The following is a 23,742-nucleotide window of genomic DNA, read 5'->3' on the forward strand; positions in this document are numbered from 1 at the left end:
TTAAACTCGAGAGACGAGGTTGTCATTTAGAGACAATGATGCTAGCCTATCAGTAGCGCTATCGGCTTGTTGCGGTTTGGAGTCGATCTTCCTTAGAACGTCTATGGCCTCTGCAACTTTTGCTTTCAAAGCTTCTGGTGATTCTAGCAATTGTAAAACCTCAGTCTGGTCCATCTGTAGAAGCATGGCCGTCACCTTTCCAGCATTAATTATAATGCTCCAGCTGGTCCACAAGTGGGTAAAGATTTTCTCCCAACAATGTCGTCTGTTGTACTGGTGTTGCATTTGCGGGAGCTGAAGCGAGAGCCCCAGTAGCCATGGGATGTGTTGCCTGTGGAAGACTCTTTCCTGTTTACCAAGGAAGGGTCCAACGAAAACTTGTTTGTCATTAATCGGCGCATACCATTCAGCTTATCAACTGCGTTTTGAGCAGATCCTCACTACCAAATTGCACAGACCCATATCCTCATTAGCAAGTTTTGGAGTCAAATTTGGGAGCTCGATGGAGCAACTCAGGGAGAGATAAAGATCCAACTTATAAACTGGAACAGAATATTATCATAATAAAATTAAAATAACATCCGATAAAATAAGAATGAGAAAAGGATGACGAGACAAACAAAAATTGTTATTACAAGTCGCTAACGGAGTCAAAGAGTTTGATGAAATACTTGTGCGAATAGATGAATTAATAGGTAGTGAAAAACTGAAAATATTAATGGTAGTATTTTAGTACTTAAACTTTTAATTTTTTTAAAATAATACCTAATGGTTAGCTTTTGTTTCATTTTAATACCCATTATTAAAAATTTAACGCGTTTAGTATTTAAACTATCAGTTTCGGTCCGTTTTAATACCTAAACTTTCATTTTTTCCTTCTTCTTCAAAGCTTAACGTTATATTTTGAATGGTTATTAAAATGAAATAAAAACTAAACTTTAGATTTTTTTAATGTATCACGTTATCAATACAATGAGAGCTAATAATTCCGTGATTTAAATATAACCTTAGATAATAGAATTTGAAGATTTAGAAGGAAAAAAAAGAATTTAAAAATAAATAATATATGATATGGTTCAAAGTAGAAAAGAAAACGAATTCAGATTTATTCAACCAATGATCATTTCCTTTCAATTTAAATTTACTTTCACATATATTTTCTTTTTTGTATTTATATGTTTTACTTATTTATAAATTTTCACGATGCTGCTTTGTTGAGTCTCCTATTATTAAAAGTTACAAAATGATCACTCAACTATTTAGTATGTTCCAAACTCATCATTTTTCGTTGAAAGATTGACAACAGTATGTGCTAAATGTTAACTCGTTGACTGAGATATGATATCTTTTTTAGAGATCAATTTTTATTATATCTCAGTCAGACTGTCATTAATTTTTTAACGAAAAAGGACGAGTTTGAACATATCAAATATTTTATAATTTTTAATAGTCGAATGACTCAATAAAGTAACACCCTATAATCAGAAGAACATTTTATAATTTTTAATAGTCGATGGACTTAAAAAACATTATCCTATAATCGAGGAATATTTGTATATTGTACCCAAATTGTTTTATCTTTAATATATATAATCTTTCTATAAACATCTCATCCTCTAATTTTGACAACAGTTTTATATGTTCAATCTAAATTAACCCGATTCAAAGCTGAACTTATATGCTCAATTGACCTACCTTGTAGCCCACGTCGTGTAATAACCAATGTCAATGTTCCCCTCTAATAAAAGCCCTAACTAAACCCTCCATTTTCGCCCTCAGATGAATCATTTCTCCAAATATATCCACTGGCATCTTCTTCGCCAGTTTTCATCACTACCCAAACTCCCAAACTTCACAAGAATCCCTTCCAAGTATCGACCCCAAGCCATTAAAGATGCCCAACAAGCTCTCACCGATTATCTCCACTACACCCGATACATCCCTTTTGTCTACGCCGAGCACATTGCCAAAAACTCCCTCTTTTCCCTCTCTTCTCTCACCTGCGGCATCGATTTCTCCACCACAAGTTTATACAAAAAAGTCCCCAGATTCCTCAGTTACCACCCCATTAATGAGTACGAGTTCTTCGAATGCATAGCCATTGATTATAGTGAAGTTAGTGGGTTTTTGCCTTAGAAATAATTCTCTCTGAAGATGAAACGGTCCTCGATGCAGCCTGTGCGCTTTCTGAATTTGGGTGTCCTTGGAACAAATTGGGCAAGCTTTATAAAGAGGAAGCTTTGATTTTTAGGGTGAGTTCTAAGGATTTGAAAGTTAGGCTTTGTAGGATTGAGGAATGTGGGTTTAGTAATGTTTCAGTGATTGGTATTTGCTTAGCTTTTACTTATGTGTTGCGTGGGGTTGGTGAATTGGATGGTGAAATTGTTGCGTTGTTGAATGATTTGAAAAGGGTTTTTGTAGATTTTGATTTGGGGAGTCATGTTGAAGCAAATGTAGATTCTTAGTATGAAATTTATAGGAAAATGAGGTGGTTTTATGATCTAGGTTGTGAGAAAGGGAAAATAGGGTACCTGATGGGTAGAAATAAGAGCCTTTTTCTTCAGCATCCGGAGGTGGTTCTGGTTCGAAAAATAGAGTATTTTTGTCGGTTTTCGGTTAGGAAGGAAGATGTCAGTTTGTTGATTCTCCAAAGCCCCGAGATTTTGGATTTTGATTTGGAAACTCCAGTGATTTCGGTTATGAGAATATTGAAACATTTTGCATTGAGCGCTGAGAATAGGGATGCCATTGCTAAAGAATACCCTTATGCATTGGGGAGGAATAAGATGGCTAATTTACCTAATGTGATGAGAGCTTTGAATCTACATGAGTGGTTTTTCGATAGGATTAAGGACGGAAATCACCGATTGCTTGCTGATTGCACCCTCGGCGATGTCTACGAAGACTTTTATAAGGATTTCCGAGATCGTTTCGAGAGAATCCAGCTTGAAGAACCCCTGTCCACACAATGGAGAAATTGATTTTCTTGCATAGGATTGGGTTTGGAGAGAATTCTTTGACCGTGAAGGTTTTAGTTCGTGTTCATGGCACTAGCACCGAGTTGCAAGAAAGATTCGATAGTCTTCTCGGTTTGGGGATTACATTCTCGAAACTATGTAAGATGGTGCAAACAACACCGAAAGTTCTAAACCAGAGTCCCGAAACTATAGAGCGGAAGGTGAATTTCCTTCGCTATGAAATGGGTGTTTCTTCGGACTACCTTGATATATTCCCTGCATTTCTATGTTTCCACTTAGAGAAGAGGATTAAGCCTGGGTACAGATGCCACAAATGGCTCATGGATAATGGTTTGTGCACTCGAAGCTACTCCATTGCAAGCATAGTTGCAACTTGTGAAAAGAGTTTCATTGCTCGTCTTTCTCGTATTCATCCCGATGCTCCAAAATACTGGTTAGAGAGTTTCTCCTACCAGGAAACGGGTGATAGTACCGGCTAAGACCAGTAAAATTGTCTAGATTTGGTTTTTTCAAATATGATTTTTGGACTGATATCCATTCTTCAAGTGAGATGGATGCCTTTCTTCTTGGTTAGTATATTGCAACTATTAAGATGGTATATAGCTACATTGTTTCGACTCTTCATTTTTCTATCGATATCCGTAGCTCGAGTATCCATCCTTGCACAAAAAATATTTTTTGGGGGGGGGAACAAAGATATTCGTGTTCGACGCTTACACCGAAGACCGAGTCTATGTATCATAGCAAGTCTGTTATTATTTGTGGTTGAGCTCTTTTAGGAATTACTATGTATCTTGAAATGGTTGAGCTTCCAGATCAATTTGACACATTTTTCTTACAAGAATTATACCGATTTGTTCTCTGTTTTATTTGAAAGTAGATATTGGGTTTTTGTTATAGTGCACCCAGGGACAAATTAGTAATTTTAGGCTGCTATCGAATATTAATACGGAATTTTGATTTTATAATTTGGATATATAAATATATTACAAGTCTATTGTCTTCTTCTCAAAAGACATTGCAAAGACATGTACGATAGAAGAAATAAAGTTATTGCTTTTACATTATTTTAAACATAATAGTAATGTAAATTCAGTGAACATTTTTGTAATGAACAAAATGTAACGAGTTACGTTAGTAAATGTCACGTCAATAAATTCAGAGATCAAAATATAATAAATTCAGAGATCAAAATGTAATGGTTTGATAATAAAAGCAGTTAGAACATAATTTTCTAAAATTCGGTGACTAAAATAAGATAAATCTAAAATAAAAGGGAAACTACCGTAGTTTACCCTTATCTATATATGCGTTTTTTGATCATACCCGGTCTATATTCAAGCCATAAGAAGAAAAATCAAATAATAATAATCTAGAAATTCTATCAAAGAAAAAGAAATCGTTGTGACGTGAAATCAAGGCATTTCTGTATAAACTCTGTTCTGTAGTATTTCTCAATATTCCCCAATCAAGCAAGCAATTGGAGTGGAGCAGCTCAAAAGCGAGTCTAGAGGAGGAAGAGAGACAACTAATGGAGGCGGAGAGCGGCGGCGATACTGGTAAAACCCGCATCGCCACCCACTGGTATTGGGCTATAGCAAGCGCAATCCAGTTCGGATGGGCTGTATCTTCGTATAGAAACGGTTATGCCGGCGACCACCGCTTGATGCCGGTCAAAGTCTCTGTTCCTTGGCGCCTCCGCTACTGCATCCATCGCTTACCTGAAAGCCTCCGGCATTCACAATGTAATGATCTATTCGATATCCAACGTCCTCAGAGTTTCACTCTTAACCTTCATTATTGTACAATTTTCGTTTGCGTTTTGAGAGATCACTTTTTGAACAGGTCGAAGATCTGATGGATGTCGGTGCGAGTGTCAGAACTGGACTTGGAATTCGTCCGAGGGCAGGGGATAAGTCCCTGTTTCCCATTTCTTCATGAAATGCTCTCTGGGTTTTCATTTTTCTTCCCTTTTAGTGCCTTGAATTTACCAATATAAACTCTCCATGTTTATCATAATAACCAAGCAATTAGCTTTACAGTATCACTCTCTGTTGTTCATTCTCGATATCTAAATTGTTAAGAGACAATGTAATCCTAGCTGCACTTAGAATTGCAATGGTAACCCTAACAGGTTGCTTTGGAATCATATGCAATTTGGTGCTCTGTTAAACAGTCTCAAGCCTTGGTAACAAACGGAACATCCTAGCAAAAAAGAAACATACCTGTTATGATATATCTAGCTAGTGTGTTAAAAATATCAGTGTCTATGTTACTTGAATTTGGAAGTAAATGTAAGAATGGCCTCAATAGTAAAAGGGAATGAAGGAATGTTGTGTTCCATAGAGGATCAGGATTAGAACAACTATCCTTGTGTCTGCATGGTATGTGTTGTTAAAATTCCAAATGAGATGAGTATACACAACATTTTCCTAGGTCGAGACTTCGGGAACTTTGAATTATTAGATTTGAGTCCCACCATAACTAATCTATATGTTAGTTATCGTCATATTTTGCTCTTGTTTAACTCTTATCTTATGTGGGTTTTGTTCAAATTTATTATAGTCTAGATGCGGATATGTTTCAGACTTTTCAGTTTCAATTCAATTATGCTTTGTAATGATCAAGTATGGTGATAGCTATTCGGATATGTATTATTAACAATTACAATCATAATTATAACTTCAAAAAGAGCTGGCATCAACAATGCCACAGAGGCTTCTTATCACTAGATCAAAATGTTGGCAAATTCAATTCTTTGATGTCCTAACCAAACTCAATTGTTCTAGATAGGGGTTCAACATGTTTTCAAAGACTCGAGGATCTTAAGCATAATGGCAGGCATATGCTTGTATCCTGTCCCATGATTTAAAAAGAGAAGTAGGGTACATCCATCCTACATGGGAAAGAAAAGTAAAGGTCTTAGACTGTATAAACAAAAGCATTTCACATTATATCGAACATATCTTTTGAAAACAAGATAATAATCTCGTAGCACTTCCAGATTCAGCATTAATAGCACATATTGCACTGTTTAAGTTTTCGGTTATCTTTCGAGAATAGAATAGATCAGTAATCTATGACATTCTTTCCGAGGCCTGGTTGAATTTCTTATACCTATAGAGCCATTGTGTTTGAATTAGGGTGGATGCAACATAGGGAGAAGAAGATATTAAATTGCCATTAAGATCGGCATTGGAGAAGAAGCCATAAAAAGAAACTGTGGCAGTTAGCATAGAATCAGTTCTTTGAAGACAGCACATTGCACAGCAGCTACCACCAAGCCCAACAATGATCATTGTAAATATTTCAAGGATTGGTCCAAATATATCATAAATAGTCTCATATTAGCAGTCTGGCCAATACAAATCGGGTCTTGAATAAGATTTACAAACTCGAACAAATCTAACTCGATCCAAATTGGTATTTGATAATTACAGTTTATTTAAAATTAATTCAATTATAAAATATATAAATATTAGTGTGAATATATAAGCCAGTCTAGAGGCTCGATCTGGCCTTGGCCTGGGTAAAAGAGGTACAAAATCCATACCATGCTGAAACTTCTGCTTGTTATGTTTCCAGTGCAATGCTTTAATTTATGCAGAAACAGCAGCACTTCATAAACTAGCCTTTGTAAATGGTAATGTATTTGGCATATATGGTGTGTCCCTGTCACCATAGTAAGAACACAAATACACGACGTATATACACAACGAATGGATAAATATCTCGAATATTTATGTCTAATATAATATTGATCACCAAAATATCAAAACTTAAATAAATATTAGATAGCTTAAAAACAATTATGTCACAAATGATATACACAAACATGACATGTATAATACTAACATGTCACTGACACAACCCAACATTAGAAAAAAAACAAGGAAACAAAAAACAAATAATACTACAACATGCTCTATGAAAATCTGTGCAGACCAAAAACTCAGTCATGCTCTGAAAAGATTTCAGCTGAATACATAATTTGATCAAAAATGAATTATCTGCAAAAAGTAACTTGAAAGAGCTCAGTGGGATTCAATCAGTTGCAAACATCATAAAATACTCTAGAATTAAGTCCAATCAACTTGGAACCAAACAAGCAAATGTTGTGAGGATTAGCACTCGACTAAATGGATAGGGGTAGGGAACCTCTAGTTCCTGTCTAGATTCTTTTCTAACAACTCTCTAATATAACGATACATGGAACATGTGACTGGGTGTTCATAGGTCTGGTGGTGGTGCAAGCACGTGAAGATGCAGGCTGAGTCCCATGGACAAGCAGCCTTGATGAGAACTCCACTATCAGATATAAACAGATTTAACATCATTGGCACTGAAGCTTGCAGAACACACCGGACACTTGCGGTGACGACTTCCGGTGATTTTTTGTACGCAAGGGTTGCAGAAGAGATGGTAGCATTTTGTAATAACAACCTGGAACATGGACAAAAAATCTATAAGCAAATCTGAAAATAGGTGGGAAATTTGGAATGGAAAGGAACAAGCTATAAGCTATGTTACTAAAACTCGGTCTAGGTGCCAAACATTGGTATGTGTGGTTTTTCCATATATTTGGTGAATCATACCCCATACCCATGCCTGAATATGTGTTGTAAAGGGTACTTAATGAAGAGTCAAATGTAGTTAAGTGACACAGAAGTATCATATCCAATTGTCAGCACCAATGAGAATAAAAACTGAAACTGAAAGGGTCTAGGCCTATCTGAAAAACTGTGACCTTGATATACTAATTCGGACTCACACGTTTACCTCTTTCGGTCTGTCAAGACAGATACTGCACTTCAGTATTTCTCTATACACTCTAAGTTCTTTTTGAAGCCTTTCGACCATTGAGTTTCCTTCTGTCTTTGCTCGAAGATGTACTACTTTTCTTCTCGCCACTTCCAATTCTTCCTCAATTCTTTTCTTGTTAAACCTAATACACAAATAAGCGGAAAGACAGACATGAATGCACCCTATGCATTAAAACAGAATGGAAACACATAGGACTAATAAATTCTATTACCTTTCTCCCTCTATATCAATCTGCAATTCCACTAACGCTGCTCTACTTTTCTCAATCTTCAATTGTGAGTCCTCCAGTGACTCCCTTGCTTGATGAGATGATTTTCTTACATCTGACAATCGCTTTTGTGTATTTTCCAAGAGCACTGACTTCTGAAATCTTTCTTCTCCAAGTTTTTGAACCTGGTCTGAGCAGAACCTCAGCTGCAAAAGGAATTGCTCAAGACTTGAATGCCTTCAGAAGTTTATTTCATACAACATAACTAATCCATAATCATACCTGATCATCGATTCTTGCAGCTTTCATATTATAAAAATCAAGGGACGCACTGGCTTGCTGAATCTCCTTCTCCATGGCATGTTTCTCCAATAGTAGTGTGTCTTGAAGCTGTTTTGCCCTCAAACCTTCCAAAACAAGCTGTAAAAGAACATTAAAGCAAAATCAAGTTCTAGGAGAGCAAATAAATAAGTCTATACAGCGCACCATGGATGCTCCTCAAGTACAAGTTAAATGTCAAGAAATAGAATAAAGAACATAGATCCCAAAGTCCTTCAAACAAAACCACAGATATTAACCTCTCCCAGTTTCATGATAAAAAATTTCATTGATCTTTAAATTAAATGTCAAGTCTAATATCACCCTTCTAGCAAATTTCAGTAACATTTACATCGATAACACCCTTGGCCCTGTTATATTTGGAGGATTAGGTTATTAAAAAATCTCAATAAAATTCTACATAAATGAATGAGCAGATTACTGGCCAAGGAAAATGTCTACAGATCTTCATATCAACAACAAACAAAGCACAGAACAAAACATCCCACGTTCTATCTCCTTATATGCATAAGGGAAATAATGCACCTTCTAATTGTCAGTTTGCAAGTGAAAATTTCTATCCCATGATCAAACATTATTTGATTTGTTATGCAAGCATACATGATCATATGAAGAAGTGTTCACTTCAGAGTCTGAACTTAAGATTTAAAAAGGCATTAAAATCATTTATATCCCGACAAAAAAATTATCAAGAGACGTAAAATCGATTATAACTCGTGCAGAAACTTCTAATAGGAACTCTGAATATAATACGCCAAATAATTGGTTACCTTGATGTTATAGTCATCTCTTTCTGTAATTTGCTGCAATAGCTGTTGATTTTGTGTTTGCATGACATCATATGCCTGTCCAATTGACTGAGGGAAAACCATACTAACAGCCTTATGAAAATTCAAGACACTGAAGGCAGAACCAAGATTAAATGACAAAAAGGCTAACCTCTATTTCAGATAAGTAAGCCTCATTTTCTTCTATTTTTGATTTTAAACCATCAGAAAGTCTAGCTTTTCCCCTGAAAAAACAATATAATTAACACTTTTCACTCGTTTCTCATAAACCCATTGTTTGATAATGAAGGTAGCAACAACACAAACACCACATATGATTCCCAGTAAACATACATTATGGTTCAGGAGAATTTCAACAGAACTCTTTATGTGGAATTGTCTAGACACGATAAAAAAAATTGCCTAATGCCAGATATAACATTCGCTGATTTGCAGAAAAGATCTTAGATTACATCTGCCTCCAAAAGGAAAGGCATGTTAAAAAAAGAAAATTGAATTGGTGACATCAAATAGTGGCATTAATAGGGTCTGGTAGTATAATCAGGGATGAACGCAAAGGGAGGCAGGTGGGGGCAGTTGCCCCCCTAAAAAATTCAAAATCTCATATTTTAGATAATTTCTTTGTATTTTCTATTGATAATTTTTTTCGCCCCCCTAACATAAAATTATGTGCCCGTTCCTGAGTATAAATATAAATAAAAAGACAAGGGTGTAAACTTTAACCTCTTAGAAGCCTCCAGTTTGTGTCGCAACTCGGCAATTTCAGCTTCCGCAGTGGCCAACCTTTGTTGGGACATTGCTTCAGCTTCATTAGCTGTCTTAACACGCAATTCCAAATTATGCTCATCAAGGCAAGATTTCAAACTTTGAACATGAGCCCATGCCTTGTATTCTGAATCTCTCGCTTCCAAAATATCTCTGCAATCACAGAAAAGAGATGTAAGAATCTGTGACTAAGCATCAAGAAGAACCATGTCAAGGGTAGCAAGAACAGAACTTCAATTATAGCACAATATAACCAGAGGCAGCACATCATATTCATAACCAATAATAACATAAGATATGCTGACATTCTCCGGTACGTTAGCTGCTAAAAATTTCCAGTAAAGAAGAAAGTTACACTAAAGAAACAAAGCTTAGTCTAACTTCAAACAGCACTGAAGGAATTCTGTGATAGGTTTCTCAGAGATAGCAGAAGTTACAAAAGAATGCATCTTGTATTAGATAATCTGACCTTGAATCAGTAAACTCACGTCTATACATCTCCAATATCAATTTCATCTCCACATCACTGTCCTTCAAATCCTGGACCTGTAATAAATGAAATCAAAACAATATCCAAACAATTGATTTTCCTTCTCAGAGAAGGGCAAAAACCTTGGAGACAGAAAGGTGCAAATTAACCAATCATACCATGGCTTGCAACTTATGAATATCAGCAACTTGTTCGGCAGATCTGACAGATAAATTCTCGCATTCTTTAGCCTGTTCATAAATAATTATTTGAGAATTCTTTACAAGTCCGTCTAGCAAAATGAAAAGAGTATCTTTAAGGCCTTCAAGCAATAGTGAGGATAACCAGACAACTTGGAAAAGTACAAACCTTCCTATCAAGAATGTTGGAAAGAGATTGCACGTCAGCCCGAAGAGAATGAATATCCGCAGCAGACTCTTTGTACTTTTCTAATTGGCTCTGCATTGAACTCATTGCCTCAGGAAATGAAGAAAGCAAGCTTTGAAAGTCTGCAATTATTTCCTTTCTTCCTGAAATTTGAATGTATTTTAAACTGATTTTCAGTAAAAGAATAGTGATAAGATAAAAACAACATTTATGTTTCTACCCGGTTCTCTAGATGCCTCTTCCAACTTAGCTTCAATCCTCTTTCTTTCATCAATTTGTCGATCTATCTCTGCCCCAAGATAAGAAGCTCGAGAATTAGAAACTGCCAACGATCTCTGAAAAACATCAGCTATATCATTCTTTATATTCAACTCCTTTTCTCTCCAAGCCAGGTTATCTTTCTCAACCTAAAAGTTTTAAAAGGGATGTTATAGTTAGCATAGGAATTGGAAGTCCTCCACAAATTACAGAAAAAGGCATAACTGAAACTACCGACCAGTAACAACCTGAAGTTTCTCAAATAGATCTTGATAATGGGAGACTTCTGACTTTGACTTTTCTAGTTGATCTTTCACCAAAAGGAATGCTGGGGAAGAAGAAATACATTTTACGCTCTTCAACGTGTTCTGTCAACCAGAAACCCCATTTAAAAAATATGACTGAAGTAGAACGGCAAGTCGGAAATATAGGAAAATGAAAAATAAAATAATGACTTAAAAAGGCAGACCTGCAAAATCGATAACTGCTGCAATATTTTTATTCTTTCTTCATGAAGACTTTTTAGCTCAGACAGTCGAGAAGATGCTTGTTCCTGTGCAGCTCAAATAAATCATTGCATCAACTTTCAGATTTAGAAATTTCACAAGATAACTAGAAGGGGAAAAAGGATTTACCAACAGTTCTTTAAGGCGGATTCCATTTCATGCAGATCTCTATGCTTATCTTTGACTTTATCACCACAAACATGTTTACTGCCTAGTTTCAAGACAGGAAAAAATGCCCCATTTGTTGCATCTCTTTCTGCTTTAAGAGCTGCCAATTTGCAGTTACTTTCCTGCAGTTCTGCAACTGCACTCTCCAATTCACCTTCCAAAAAGTAAAAGGAAGCAAATAGACCAATCAAACTTGCAGATATCTTAAATGAGATTTCATAGCTTGATAATTAACTGGCATTTGAACCACAGCGAAAGGGTTAGTACCCATGGATTAGCCTATCTACAGCACTGGAGGGAGATAGCAGTTTCTCTAAGGTGAAAGAATTGTGAAGATTACATGAATTTGCATGCATCCGTAGTGATTTTTGTTTGCTACCAGATACAAGCAATATTATAGAATTGTAAAGGAATTACGAAAATATATGCACACCAAATCTACTTTGGTGGTAACTTATAAATGTGACATCTAGGAAACACCACTTCCTCATCCAGGCAAAACAACGAGTCTGATCACATATAGAAATTACCTTTCAGCCGTTTAACCACAGCTTTATTTTTTGCATCAGCATCTCTATAGCTCTGCAGTTGTCTTGCCAAAGATCTGTGTTTCAAATGAATATCGGATATTGCAGTTCTCAAATTTTTAACTTCTGATTGCAGCTTTGCCATCTGCCTGCATGAGCCTAGCATAAATGACATGCATACAGTTAATTGAGCAATACCTACTGTAAAAAGTAAAAGAAAAAGGGGGGGTTATGTTGTACATACCATCATCCTGAAGCTCTTTCAGAACCGCAGCACATAACCCATCCTTTAGGGACCATAAGTCATCAATGGCAACTATTATATTGTGTAAAATGTTACTAGTCTTTCCAGAAGCAGTGTGTTTTCTATCTTCTTTAATCTGCTCGGGGCAATTATTAGAAGATGAGCTTTCAGTTGCACCTGTCTCCATAAGTCGGCTAAGAAAAGCATCCTCAGTAAGACATTGAGGCACATCTACATAGAAATGGAAAGGCTTTCTTAGCAAGCATACTTGAAAATCAATTAAAAACTAAAGACAGTCAATGGAAGAACTATATCAAACTCCTAGAGATCAGAACTCCTAAATTTAGCTCAACCTTAGAAGTTATAATAAAAAAGAAGTATTGACCTTGGAGTTATGTTAACAGTTCATTAAAGAAGGACACAACAATAATAAATAAATAAACAAATTAAAAAAATGGCAAAATGTTCTCACCTTTCGCAACTGGTATACATCCAACATCCTGTCCACTAGACTTTCTTATGTGAGTGGAACTTGATTCCAAGTCAGTAATCAGCTATTGGAGATGAAATAATGTCAATTTCCCATCAAGCTGTTAACTAAACTAAACAAAACCTGGAAGGTATAAAATATGATTCTAGTTTTTTCTTAATCGGCAGAAAATGCATAAAATTGTCTAACAGTTCAACAGGGACTTACAGCATCCCAAGATTTATTCACCACTTTCAATATAGAATCATATGGCTTTTGTTTCTCCTTGACTTGAACGAACTTGTTCTCAAGAGACGAATACTCGACCTTCTGAGCCTCTAGCTTTTGTACAAGCTTTTGATTCTGAAATTGTAAAACTGCAGTATCAAGCTGCATCATATCCCAAAAAAAGGAATGGATGGAAACATTAGGAGAAGGTTCAAAAAAACAACTATAAAAAGAAAGAATTTCATCTTGGCAACCTACTCATAAACAGATGAATAATTCTCCCAAAAAAAAATCGTAATATAGCATTCAACAGCCTAGAATAGAAGTATAAAAGCAAAATGACATCACTATTCAAAAACACAAACATCTACCGGCACGGGTAAAAAAACTTTATATGACAATAACTATTGCCAACAAAGAATGATGTGTCCCGTAACTAACAATGCTAAAGCAGAAATTGGAGCTTGAGGTTTAGGGTTCTAGACGAAGATATTTCATTATATATTTTATATTTATACGGTCTAACTTCAATGTTTCCACAGAAAAAAACAACCTACCCATACCCCAATCAAAATCTTCTACCAGAAAACATAATCTTCCACATTCAAGAGTATATCAAAGGACTTCGAAACAATGTAAAGCACACAACTAAAGTGAGGTAAAAGAGATCTGCAGGAAGAAGGGAATGGGGGTAAGTAGCAATAGCAGCAAACAAACCTGCTAAATCAATAACAAATTAAATAATAAAAACCCTCAGAATCAAGCCAATCATTAAGTTCCAACCCTTATACCGACATACATCAATTTGACTCCATAAAAGAATATGCAAGTAGAAAAAATGTAATAAAAATGGCAATTCCAATTTTGATACATAAGAGGAACCAAAGTCAGGAATTAAGTAATTTTTATTTTCATTTTTTCAAATTGAAATTTATGAAAATACAAGAAACAGCACAAGTATAAATATATTCCAACAAATACTTCAAATCAGAAGCCAAAAAAAAAGGAGCAATGAAGACCTTACCTTCTTCTCCTCAGAAATTGGCGAGAATGGTTGCTTCTTTGAGGAAACAGCAGTGGGCGATATGGAGCTAAAGTGACGCCGTTTTCGGTCAGCCTCATCAGTGCTTCCCATTGAACGAAACCTCAAAACTCACAAGCACTACAAACCCACCCAATTCAACCTTTCTTCACATCAAATTCCAGGCAAAAACACCCACCCCGGCTATCATAATTGGCACTGCTAAACAAAACAAGAAGAAATGGTCTTTTAACAAAACCCTAGACCAGTCAATCCGTTCGAAAACCCAAATTCCTCAATTTGAAAGCTCTAAAACCAATTAGTTTTTATCAAAACTATTATCGGAAACAACGAGATTACTGTGTTTCTGATTAAAATAATAATACTAAGATTTGTCGTTGCACTTTCTTTCTGCCCTTTTCTCTCTCTCAAAATACAGCAATAAAAAAGATGAAAACATTACTCCTAATAAGCAAGCACCCGGAGGGGTATTCAATAAACGAGTTTGAAATTACGTGAATGCTAAAAGGGTAGTATCGGAAATAAAAAATGAAATCCTTTTCCTTCTTTGATTTTATAAATTCTTGGATAAAATATTATCGATTCAATTTGGATAAATATTATCGATTCTCTTTGCTAGTTAAATTTTAAAAATTATAAAACGACCATTAAATTTTTGGATAAATTATACATTTAGTATTTAAACTATCATTTTTATTCGTTTTAGTATTTAAACTTTTAATTTTTTTTAAAGTCATACATAATGTTTAATTTTTATTTCATTTTAGTACCCATCGTTAAAAAAGTTAACATGTTTAGTACTTAAACTATTAGTTTTTACCCGTTTTAGTACATAAGCTTTTAATTTTTTCAAAATATAGCGTTAAATTTTGAATGGATGTATTAAAATGAAACAAACAACTAAAATTTTTAACGATGTGTACTAAAATAAAATAAAAATTAAATTTTAGGTATGATTTTAAAAAAAATAACAAAATTGGGTGCTAAAACGGGCTAAAACTAATAATTTAGATACTAAACACATAATTTATCCTAATTTTTCAAATAGTTATAGAACGATTGTTAAATTTTATATTACTATTATAAATGATCAATAAACTTAATAAACTGTTACACTAGCATTACCAAAAAGATTATTTAATATAATTTAGTGTTCACTTGTGTATTTTACCCTTTAATTTTTTATCTTTTTTTGTACATTGCCTACACTACTCATTAGGGCTGAGCAACGAAATCGAGAAAATTGAAAAATCGATACGAACCGAATAAAACGGTTCGGTTCGGTTTGGTATTATACGGTTCGATTTAAAGTCTTAATTATTTTGATTCGGTTCGGTTCGGGTTTTCCATATGGAACTCATTTGTTCCTTATTGAACCGAATATGTAATTTTTTTTAAAAAAAATTATAGTTTCAAGTGTTTTTTTCATTAAAAAAATCGAACCGAACCAAAAAATTCAAACCATTAAAAAAATCGATCTGAACCGAAAAAAATCAATTTTGATTTTTTTCGATTTTTTAACCATTCGATTTCGGTTTAAATTTTAAAAAATCGTTTATTTCAGTTCGATTCAATTTTTGGTAAAAAATCAAATCGAACCGAACCGAATACACCCCTACTACTCATCCCCCAACTCATATATAGGAGGATATTGAATACTTAAGTACGTTCAATCTCACGTACTCTTGTATATTATATCGACAATGATACCAATTAAACTTGATTCAATCAACTTCTTTAAGTTTAATTGAATAATGTGACATTGATTTATAATACGTTTTTAAAAATAAATAAATCTAATCGTACCTAGAGAGAAGTGGAAATGGAGTAGGGATGGGCATGAGACCCGAATTCGACGGTTTCCGATTTGATATGACCTGATCGGGTCGGGTTATTTTAAAAAAATAGGTTCGGATCGGTTCGGGTGAAAAATACTCAATCCGACTCGAATTTTTTTTTATAATTTTATCTTATATATTTAGAATTAATTATAATAATATCCTCTATATATTATTTTTTTCAATTAAGCCATTATTTTTATTAAATAAAAATAATATTTGATTATTATTTCAGGTCGGGTCGGATTCTTAAGTTATATATCAGGTCAGGTGAAATCTTGTTTTAATCGAATCGAATCGGGTCTCGGGTGGAGGATTCCTTAATCTCGAGTTAGGTCGAGTGGACCAAAAACCGACCCAACTCGACTCATGTCCATCCAAGGGAGACTCTAAGGAATGAAAAAGAGTGCTCTTAATAGGTCTAGAAGTCTTAGCCTAAAGAAATATAAGGAAATAAATATAAGTAGTTTAGCTAACCAACTACATGTGTTAGCTCATGTAGTTATATTTTTTATTATATTTCTTATATCCTTACTTAAAAAAAACCCAAATAATTGCATTAAACCCGACCTAATTTCATACATTATCCACTTTTTAAAATTAATATAGGGTAAGTACAATATAATATTTGTTTAAAAAAACTCTTAATCATTTAACATTTAACGGTAAGTACTTAAAAGTGTAACAAAAAAACGTTATTCACGTATCTTTTAACGAAAAATTCTTTAAGCACCAAAAATTAATTTTGTATATAGTTTGGATATTTATTTTTACATTAAGTATTAAAAATATTTTTTTTTTGAAAAAATAAACAGACCTTATTAAAAATCTATTTTAAGTCCTACAAGGAGAAAAGAGTGCCCACCAAAGATACATCACTGAGAATATAGATTGTTCAATATATCATTAATAATAAACTCGAGACAAACCGAATCGAAATACATTGCAGATTCATTATGAATAACCATATTGCTAAAATATGAGTGACCCTATTACAAGAGCGAGGAATATATTTTATAAAAAAAATATATCCTTAAGGGACAACAGTTGTTGTGCCTTAATTAAATGAGTTCAAGAGGTAGGGCTGAGCAATGAAACTGAGAAAATCGATCTAAATAGGACTATTCAGTTTAGTTCAAATTTTTCATTTTGCAGTTCAGTTTCGGTTTTTCCATATGCAAACCGTTTGAACTTAATTAAAAAAATAAAAGAAAATAAGTATCCAAACACATTTGTTTTTAAATGTATTATAAGATAAATTTAAATAAATAAAGTATGAAAAATAATTTTTTATAAATTTAAATTTATTTATTTACACTCGATTTAAGTTTTAAATTTGCTTTTTTTGAGGTTGAGTTTGAAAAATAGTGAATAGCAAAAAACCGTAGACCCGAACCAAATTGATTCAATTTGATTTGAAAACCGTAGTTTTTATACCATTCGATTTCGGTTTTTATTTCTAAAAACTGACAAAAGGCAATTCGGTTCACCCAGCTGTGAAATAAAATAATAAATAATATTATAAAGAATCATTTAAATTGAAATAAAATAAAATAAAATATAATATTATAAATATTTGCAATTATTTTTTTAAATAGAAATTTGAACAAATCGACTCGATTCAACTTGACTCGAATTTTATAAATTTGACTCAATTCGAAAAAAAATTCAAATCAAATATGAGTTATAAAATATAACTCATCAACTCGAATAACTCTAAATTTTTTAACTCAACTCAATTCGATCCGATTGAACGTCCACCCTACCTGTTGGCCAAATAGAATTTAAAAGAACCTCAGCTTCTCAGTTAACGTTTATTACAACCAAGTGTGTCGATGACACAAGCCACCTTTACCTCATTCATCTTTCGCCGAGAGTTGGTGTCTTTTTTTCTGTCCAACTTCTACGAGCAGCGTTAAAAGAGCCTCGCACACTTGCGTTGCATCTGGTTCGGAAGGGTCGTCATCCAATGATGAATAAACCATCCATACGTTGTGGCCGGACCGCAATGGATCCCGGGCTTCTGCATCACAGCGCGCCACAACCTCATCGCTCTTTTTACCATATCTGACCTGCAGCAACTGGGCGATTGCGGCCATGGCAGCACCGAGGGGCATGACCACAGGCAACCTTGCTGGCTGGTCATCAGAGAGGGTAGCCATCAATGGTAGCTCCGCATGAGCAATACGAGATAATGTGGCCAGACCGGCAGGAGTGATGGCGGCTTCGGTATGGAAAGAAACAACAGGAAGCTCCTTAGGTAAACGGTGTTTCTTCAAAAATTCCTGCCTCTTCCTGTCAAGTCTTCATGGCATATTGTTAGAAAAATGAAATGTGAAGAGAAACAATTTATATATGTTACTCAAAAAACAGCTTCAGCAGGCATGTTGATTATTTTCTAGGTTTTTCCATATAAGTGGAGGATCATATTTTCATAACCTTAAAGAGGGTATGGCCGTCGGTCACGAGTAATTCAAGAAACACGAAGCATCGGGACAACATAGCAATTACTAAAAAGATTACTACCCTAGAAAGTGGACTCGTCTATAAAGCAAGCCCTTCTTCCGTATAAAGAGGTAAAAATCACTCAAATACCAAAGCAAGTGTCAAGTTTCTCCCACAGAAACTCAGAAGTTGCAGCAGACATAATTGCATATAATGATACAACCAATTATTTGTACACGCTTGAGAGGAAAGAAAAGATCATACCTTAGTCACTTTGCAAATCAGAATCTCCAAAAGTTTCCGTGCATTCACATAATCACCGAGTTGTCTTTCTCAAGATATCCGAAGCTACCTTATCTTTCAGGTCAGACCAGTACATAGATAAAGCAGCCGCTGCATCTACTCCACCTTTGCTATGCCCGAGAAGCAAAACTCGTTTGTTGGAACCCCAATACGTTTCCTCAATGCAATCTTTTATTTCTTTGGCATTTTTCTCAACTGAAGCCAGCTGATTAGTAATTGTCAACGTTCAGTATAGACTAAAAGGTACAGAGCTGTGGAATTGAAGACTAATTAAATAATATCTCGATTACGCGTTGTCATTGTTACATCTCAAAGGAACTAAAATTGAAGTTTAGATATTTTATCATTTAATATATTGTTTTGTTGATATCGAAAATTGTTAAGATTATACATATACATTGAGTATTAGATGAATATTATAAATAGAGACTAATTTAAAACACAATTTGATATATCTTATAAGTTTTAGGTGTTGTTTTGATTTCAAAAATATTCGTTTATTTTTAGATGGACATTAATCGAAACTCGCAGGGATTCGTAAGGGATAGGTATGGGATACAATTAAATTATTTTTTGTTTATTTAATATACATTATTATTTGTGGTGACGTGATGTATTGTGAACGTATATATAAATACTGAATGAAATAGTATATTTTTTCTCGAAACCTAAACGGCTCGAAAGTAACTTTTCTATTACATTTCCGATTTGAAGGCTCAGATTGAAACTCGAAACCACAATATATTCTCCTCTTCAGGTAAGTCGTCCATCTCTTCTGGGCTTTTTCTTAGTTTCTCACGGTCGTTCCGCTGCCGGTATTATCCCCTCTTTTTACCTTTCTCCCCCAGTTTTTAAGTTTCTGTTATTCCGAATCGGTCAGCCGTCCGGTTTGCGTTACGATCGAATTTGATGCTGGCTGTTCTTCATAGATCTGATTCTATTGTTCTGTTATTTGTTATCTGTTATCTGTTTAGGTTGATTTTATCAATTTAGGGTTGGGTATTATGTTTTTGAAGAATAACCTAAATTATGTTGGGAGAATCCGATTGATCAGCAGATGGCTGTTATCGGTCCTGTTTTGATGTCGTATTTATTTTGTTTGGGTTATGCGAATTTTATTATCGTTTTTCTTTCACGTTTAACTGCCGAGTTTATTTTGGTTTTTTCTTTCTTTCTTTTGTGTGTTATAATAGAACTATGTGTTGTTATAATGATCATACCTTAAGACCAACTGCAACATCTAAATATCTTGGAAGCTTTACTTGTCTAGCAGTGACTTCTTCCTGTCAATAGCGTTTAAAGTGTTGTTTGGCTTCTCTTTGTCAATGGAGAAAGGAGTGCCATCTAGCCTTTTTGTTAATGATGGTTCCTTCATGGAGAGGTTTAAACAGCTTCAACAACAGAAGGATGAAAAAAACAAGGCTGCAGCTTTAGAGGAATCTAAACCGCCCAAAGTTGTAAAAAGGCCTTCAGCTCCGAAGTCTTCTTTTGCCTTTAATAAAGTAGCCGTGGAACGCAAGACTGCCCAAACTCCTTCAGGAGGCAAACTTGCCTTCAGCTTGAAACAGAAATCGAAGCTTGTTGCACCTCCTGTTAAGTTGGGTGCAGATGAGGATGAAGAGGACCAGGATGCAGTAAAGTTGGTAGATGACAAATCAATTAAAAAGCAAAAATTGGATCGATCTGATGCCTCTGAACATGCTTCAAAACAAGTGGATGTTGGTAATTACTCCTTTTTTATATTGTTTTCTGTTTGTGATGGATGGTACTCAAGGATTTTACATGCTTAGGCATGTACATCTCCAACTAGATTGGGCATTTGAATGTTTGAATTACTAGTTTATTTTGCTCGTTCTCATCGACTTAAATAGAGGTCTAGGTAAAGGTTCTTCCTTTTCTCTTCTTGTAAAGATACAATTAATGGGAGTCTAGGTTAAATAGTCCCCTTCATAAGCTGCTGTGATTATGAAGTCATATGGCCATCTTTTCTGATCTTAAAGTGGTAGATGAAGAGGGCAAAACATTCTTGAATTTTTCTCGTCTCGTGAATGCAGCTATATCTTAATTACCAATCAACATAGGTGGAAAGAGATGTTCAATGAAAGATTTGGAATATGTGGCACGCCTTCTGCAAGAGTTATTTGCATTCTCTTCTTCATGCTTTTGGTATTAATCAGTTTTATAAGTGATATGCAGCACCACCTTCCCCAAGCGATCTTACTGTGAAGAAAGTTGCTGACAAACTAGCCAGTTTTGTTGCCAAAAATGGAAGGCAATTTGAACATATCACTCGTCAAAAAAACCCTGGAGACACACCTTTCAAGTATGTTCGTTTCACATCAATATTTTTATGTTAAATATGCTCTGTGTCCATGAGTGCGCTTATTTTCCTATTGGATTTCCATGTTTTGTGTATTGGATATTTTAATTTGTTCAGATTCCTTTTTGATGAGAGTTGCTCTGATTACAAATACTATGCATATCGCCTTGCTGAAGAGGAAAATGCTCTGTCACAGAACAAGGAACAACAAACTCATCAAAGTGGTTAGCAATATTTCCACCCTTTACCATTATGTTAGATATGAGGTCTGTATGCTCTAACTGCATTTTTTATGGCAGTTTTATCTAAAAAAAAAGTATTGCCCTTGTGTAATGACATGCTTAATTCTTTATCTATGCGGTACAGGTATTTCAGCTTCTAAGTCCACAAGCAGCTCTATCAGGGAAATTCCACAGCAATCAAGTTATCAAACACCTGCCTCTGCTTTGTATGACAATGAGGAGCTTAGATCTTCAGTGAATTCGGTGGGCAGAGCAGGTGATGATTCATGAGATATTTGCTGTTAGTTGCTTTATTGGATGAAATAATGAATACGAGTCTGGCTTTCCTTGGCTTTCTATGATTAGAGTTGTCAAGTTATTTGAATGAAAATTTGTCATCTTTCATTTCTCTCGTAAGTTCTTCAAATGTCTACTATATGTCCATCTGTCTGTTTAAAGGTGGTTGATAATTTTTATTAAAATAATTTGAAAGTGTTATTTTCCCGCTATTGGGTTTTAATATCGACTGTTCTTTTCTTTTTGGCCAATCTACACCTACAACTGTTTATCAATGGTATACATCATTTTTCTTTTCTGTTAAATCATTCTTATAGAGTGTAATTTGATATGAACAATCATTTATTATTATCAACTTGCAATTGTATATTGATATCAACAGACATTACCAATGGACAATTTTGTTTGCCTGATGTTCTACACATTCTTTTCTAAGGTGCAGGCTCATCCAGTGCACCAGCAGGTTCTGATCCTATTACAATGATGGAGTTTTACATGAAGAAAGCTGCTCAGGAAGAGAAGAGTAGAATGCCTAAGCATCCAAAGATGAGATGCCACCACCTCCTTCCCTTCAAGGTGAGTCTTTGTTCCAACTGAAATGGGTGTTTGTGCGTTCACATCGACATATTGTTTTCTTTCCCTTGCTGCTAAAACATTTCCTTCTTTCCGTTTGCTTAGGTGCTTCTGAAAAGAAAGGTCATCATATGGGTGATTATATCCCACAGGAAGAACTTGAAAAGTTCATGGCTGCCTGCAATGATGCTGCTGCACAAAAAGCTGCAAAGGAAACTGCGCAGAAAGCAAAGATCCAGTCTGATAATGTTGGGCATAAACTTTTGTCAAAAATGGGTTGGAAAGAAGGTGTTTTATCCTCTCTTTTAATTTTGTATGCTTGCACATCTTTGGCCTGACCTGTCTTAACCGAGTGTTTGAAGCTCGATATTGAATCCTGGGCCAAAAGGAATCAGGAGAACTGAGAGTTTAGATAAATCATCTAGAAGAAGGGTTTAAATGTTCGTTGCAATTATTCTTTTCTGTATCTTGCAATCAAGTGATGATGTAAATGCTGCTGGCTTTTTTCCCTGGAGTATTGTTGAACTATTAATATTGCATCAAACTTAAAACTGTTTGTGAACCTGACCAGTTTTTTAGATTACTTTTATACTTGCTGTGAGCTTAATGGAAGTGACGACATTTTTCCATGGTTCACTGAAGCATGCTTGATTTCTTTTATATATCATGTGCTCTTATGCCATTCTGATTGTTTTTCTTGAATGTTTTGATGAATCCTAGTAGCATCAGTAGTATGCGGTTCATCCATTTTTCTCTCTAAAGCGAGAAGTATAGTACCTTGGCTTCATGGTTTGCAGGTGATGGTTTAGGGAGTTCCAGGAATGGTATTTCAGATCCAATCATGGCTGGTGATGTGAAGATGAACAATTTGGGGGTCGGCGCTCATAATCCTGGAGAAGTGAACCCAGAGGATGATATATATGAGCAATACAAGAAGCGAATGATGCTTGGCTATCGATACAGGCCAAATCCCCTGGTATTTAATGTGTTCCTTTACGAGCAAGGGTGCAACTCTCAAGTAGATACTAATATTTGGCCTTGAATTGATCTAAACATGACTGTATTTTTCGTGCAGAACAATCCTCGAAGGCGTACTATTGAGGACACAGTTGTGGAAAAGATACCAGCATGTGTACGCTGGCTTGGGTTGGAGGAATAAGTAAGAAAAGTTAACCGTGGTGATTGCATTATCCTATGTATAACACACATATATATATGTTAATGTAGATATTTTTTTTAATGACCGAGGTTTCTTTTCTATGGGGATTAGATCAACGTCATTTCGTTTATTCAGTGTTTAATGACAAAGTTTTGCTGTTTTTGGGAACTGTTAACTGGCGATTTGAATCAATATACGAGAAGCTGTGCTTATCTATGACATACTAATCGGTTAACGATTGAACTGAATTAGTCAAAATCATTAACCAATTTTTTTTTACCTTCAACTATTAACTGAATCAATTTTTTTTAATTGAACGGAATAAATTTTGATTAATTTAGTCGGTGAACTAAATTAATCGAAATTTTAAATAATATATATTATAT

General features: G+C 34.8%; 1 protein-coding gene and 4 pseudogenes across 1 annotated transcript; 2 read left to right on the top strand and 3 right to left on the bottom strand.

The window, feature by feature from the left end:
- Positions 1–462, bottom strand: LOC120209011 (annotated as a pseudogene).
- A 1,307-nt stretch (positions 463–1,769) lies between these two features.
- On the top strand, positions 1,770–3,656 carry LOC120209015 (annotated as a pseudogene).
- A 3,215-nt stretch (positions 3,657–6,871) lies between these two features.
- LOC120209016 lies at positions 6,872–14,629 on the bottom strand (annotated as a pseudogene).
- Positions 14,630–17,894: 3,265 nt separating this feature from the next.
- Positions 17,895–19,086, bottom strand: LOC120209012. Its single transcript, XM_039208104.1, has 3 exons — positions 19,077–19,086; positions 18,804–18,981; positions 17,895–18,342 (listed from the first exon to the last, which is right to left on the bottom strand). Exons 1-3 carry the CDS (start codon positions 19,084–19,086, stop codon positions 17,895–17,897), a joined length of 636 nt encoding a protein of 211 aa, XP_039064035.1.
- Positions 19,087–19,784: 698 nt separating this feature from the next.
- LOC120209018 lies at positions 19,785–23,437 on the top strand (annotated as a pseudogene).
- Positions 23,438–23,742: the final 305 nt, after the last annotated feature.

The sequence above is a fragment of the Hibiscus syriacus genome, unplaced genomic scaffold (assembly GCF_006381635.1).
Source record: "Hibiscus syriacus cultivar Baekdansim isolate YM2019G1 unplaced genomic scaffold, ASM638163v2 tig00018040_pilon, whole genome shotgun sequence".
Taxonomy (NCBI): Eukaryota; Viridiplantae; Streptophyta; class Magnoliopsida; order Malvales; family Malvaceae; genus Hibiscus; species Hibiscus syriacus.

Coding starts and splice junctions, on each gene's coding strand:
- LOC120209012 (XM_039208104.1), bottom strand. Junction 18,343..18,803: donor ATCTTGAGAAAGACAACTCG/GTGATTATGTGA, acceptor TATGCCATGAAG/ACTTGACAGGAAGAGGCAGG.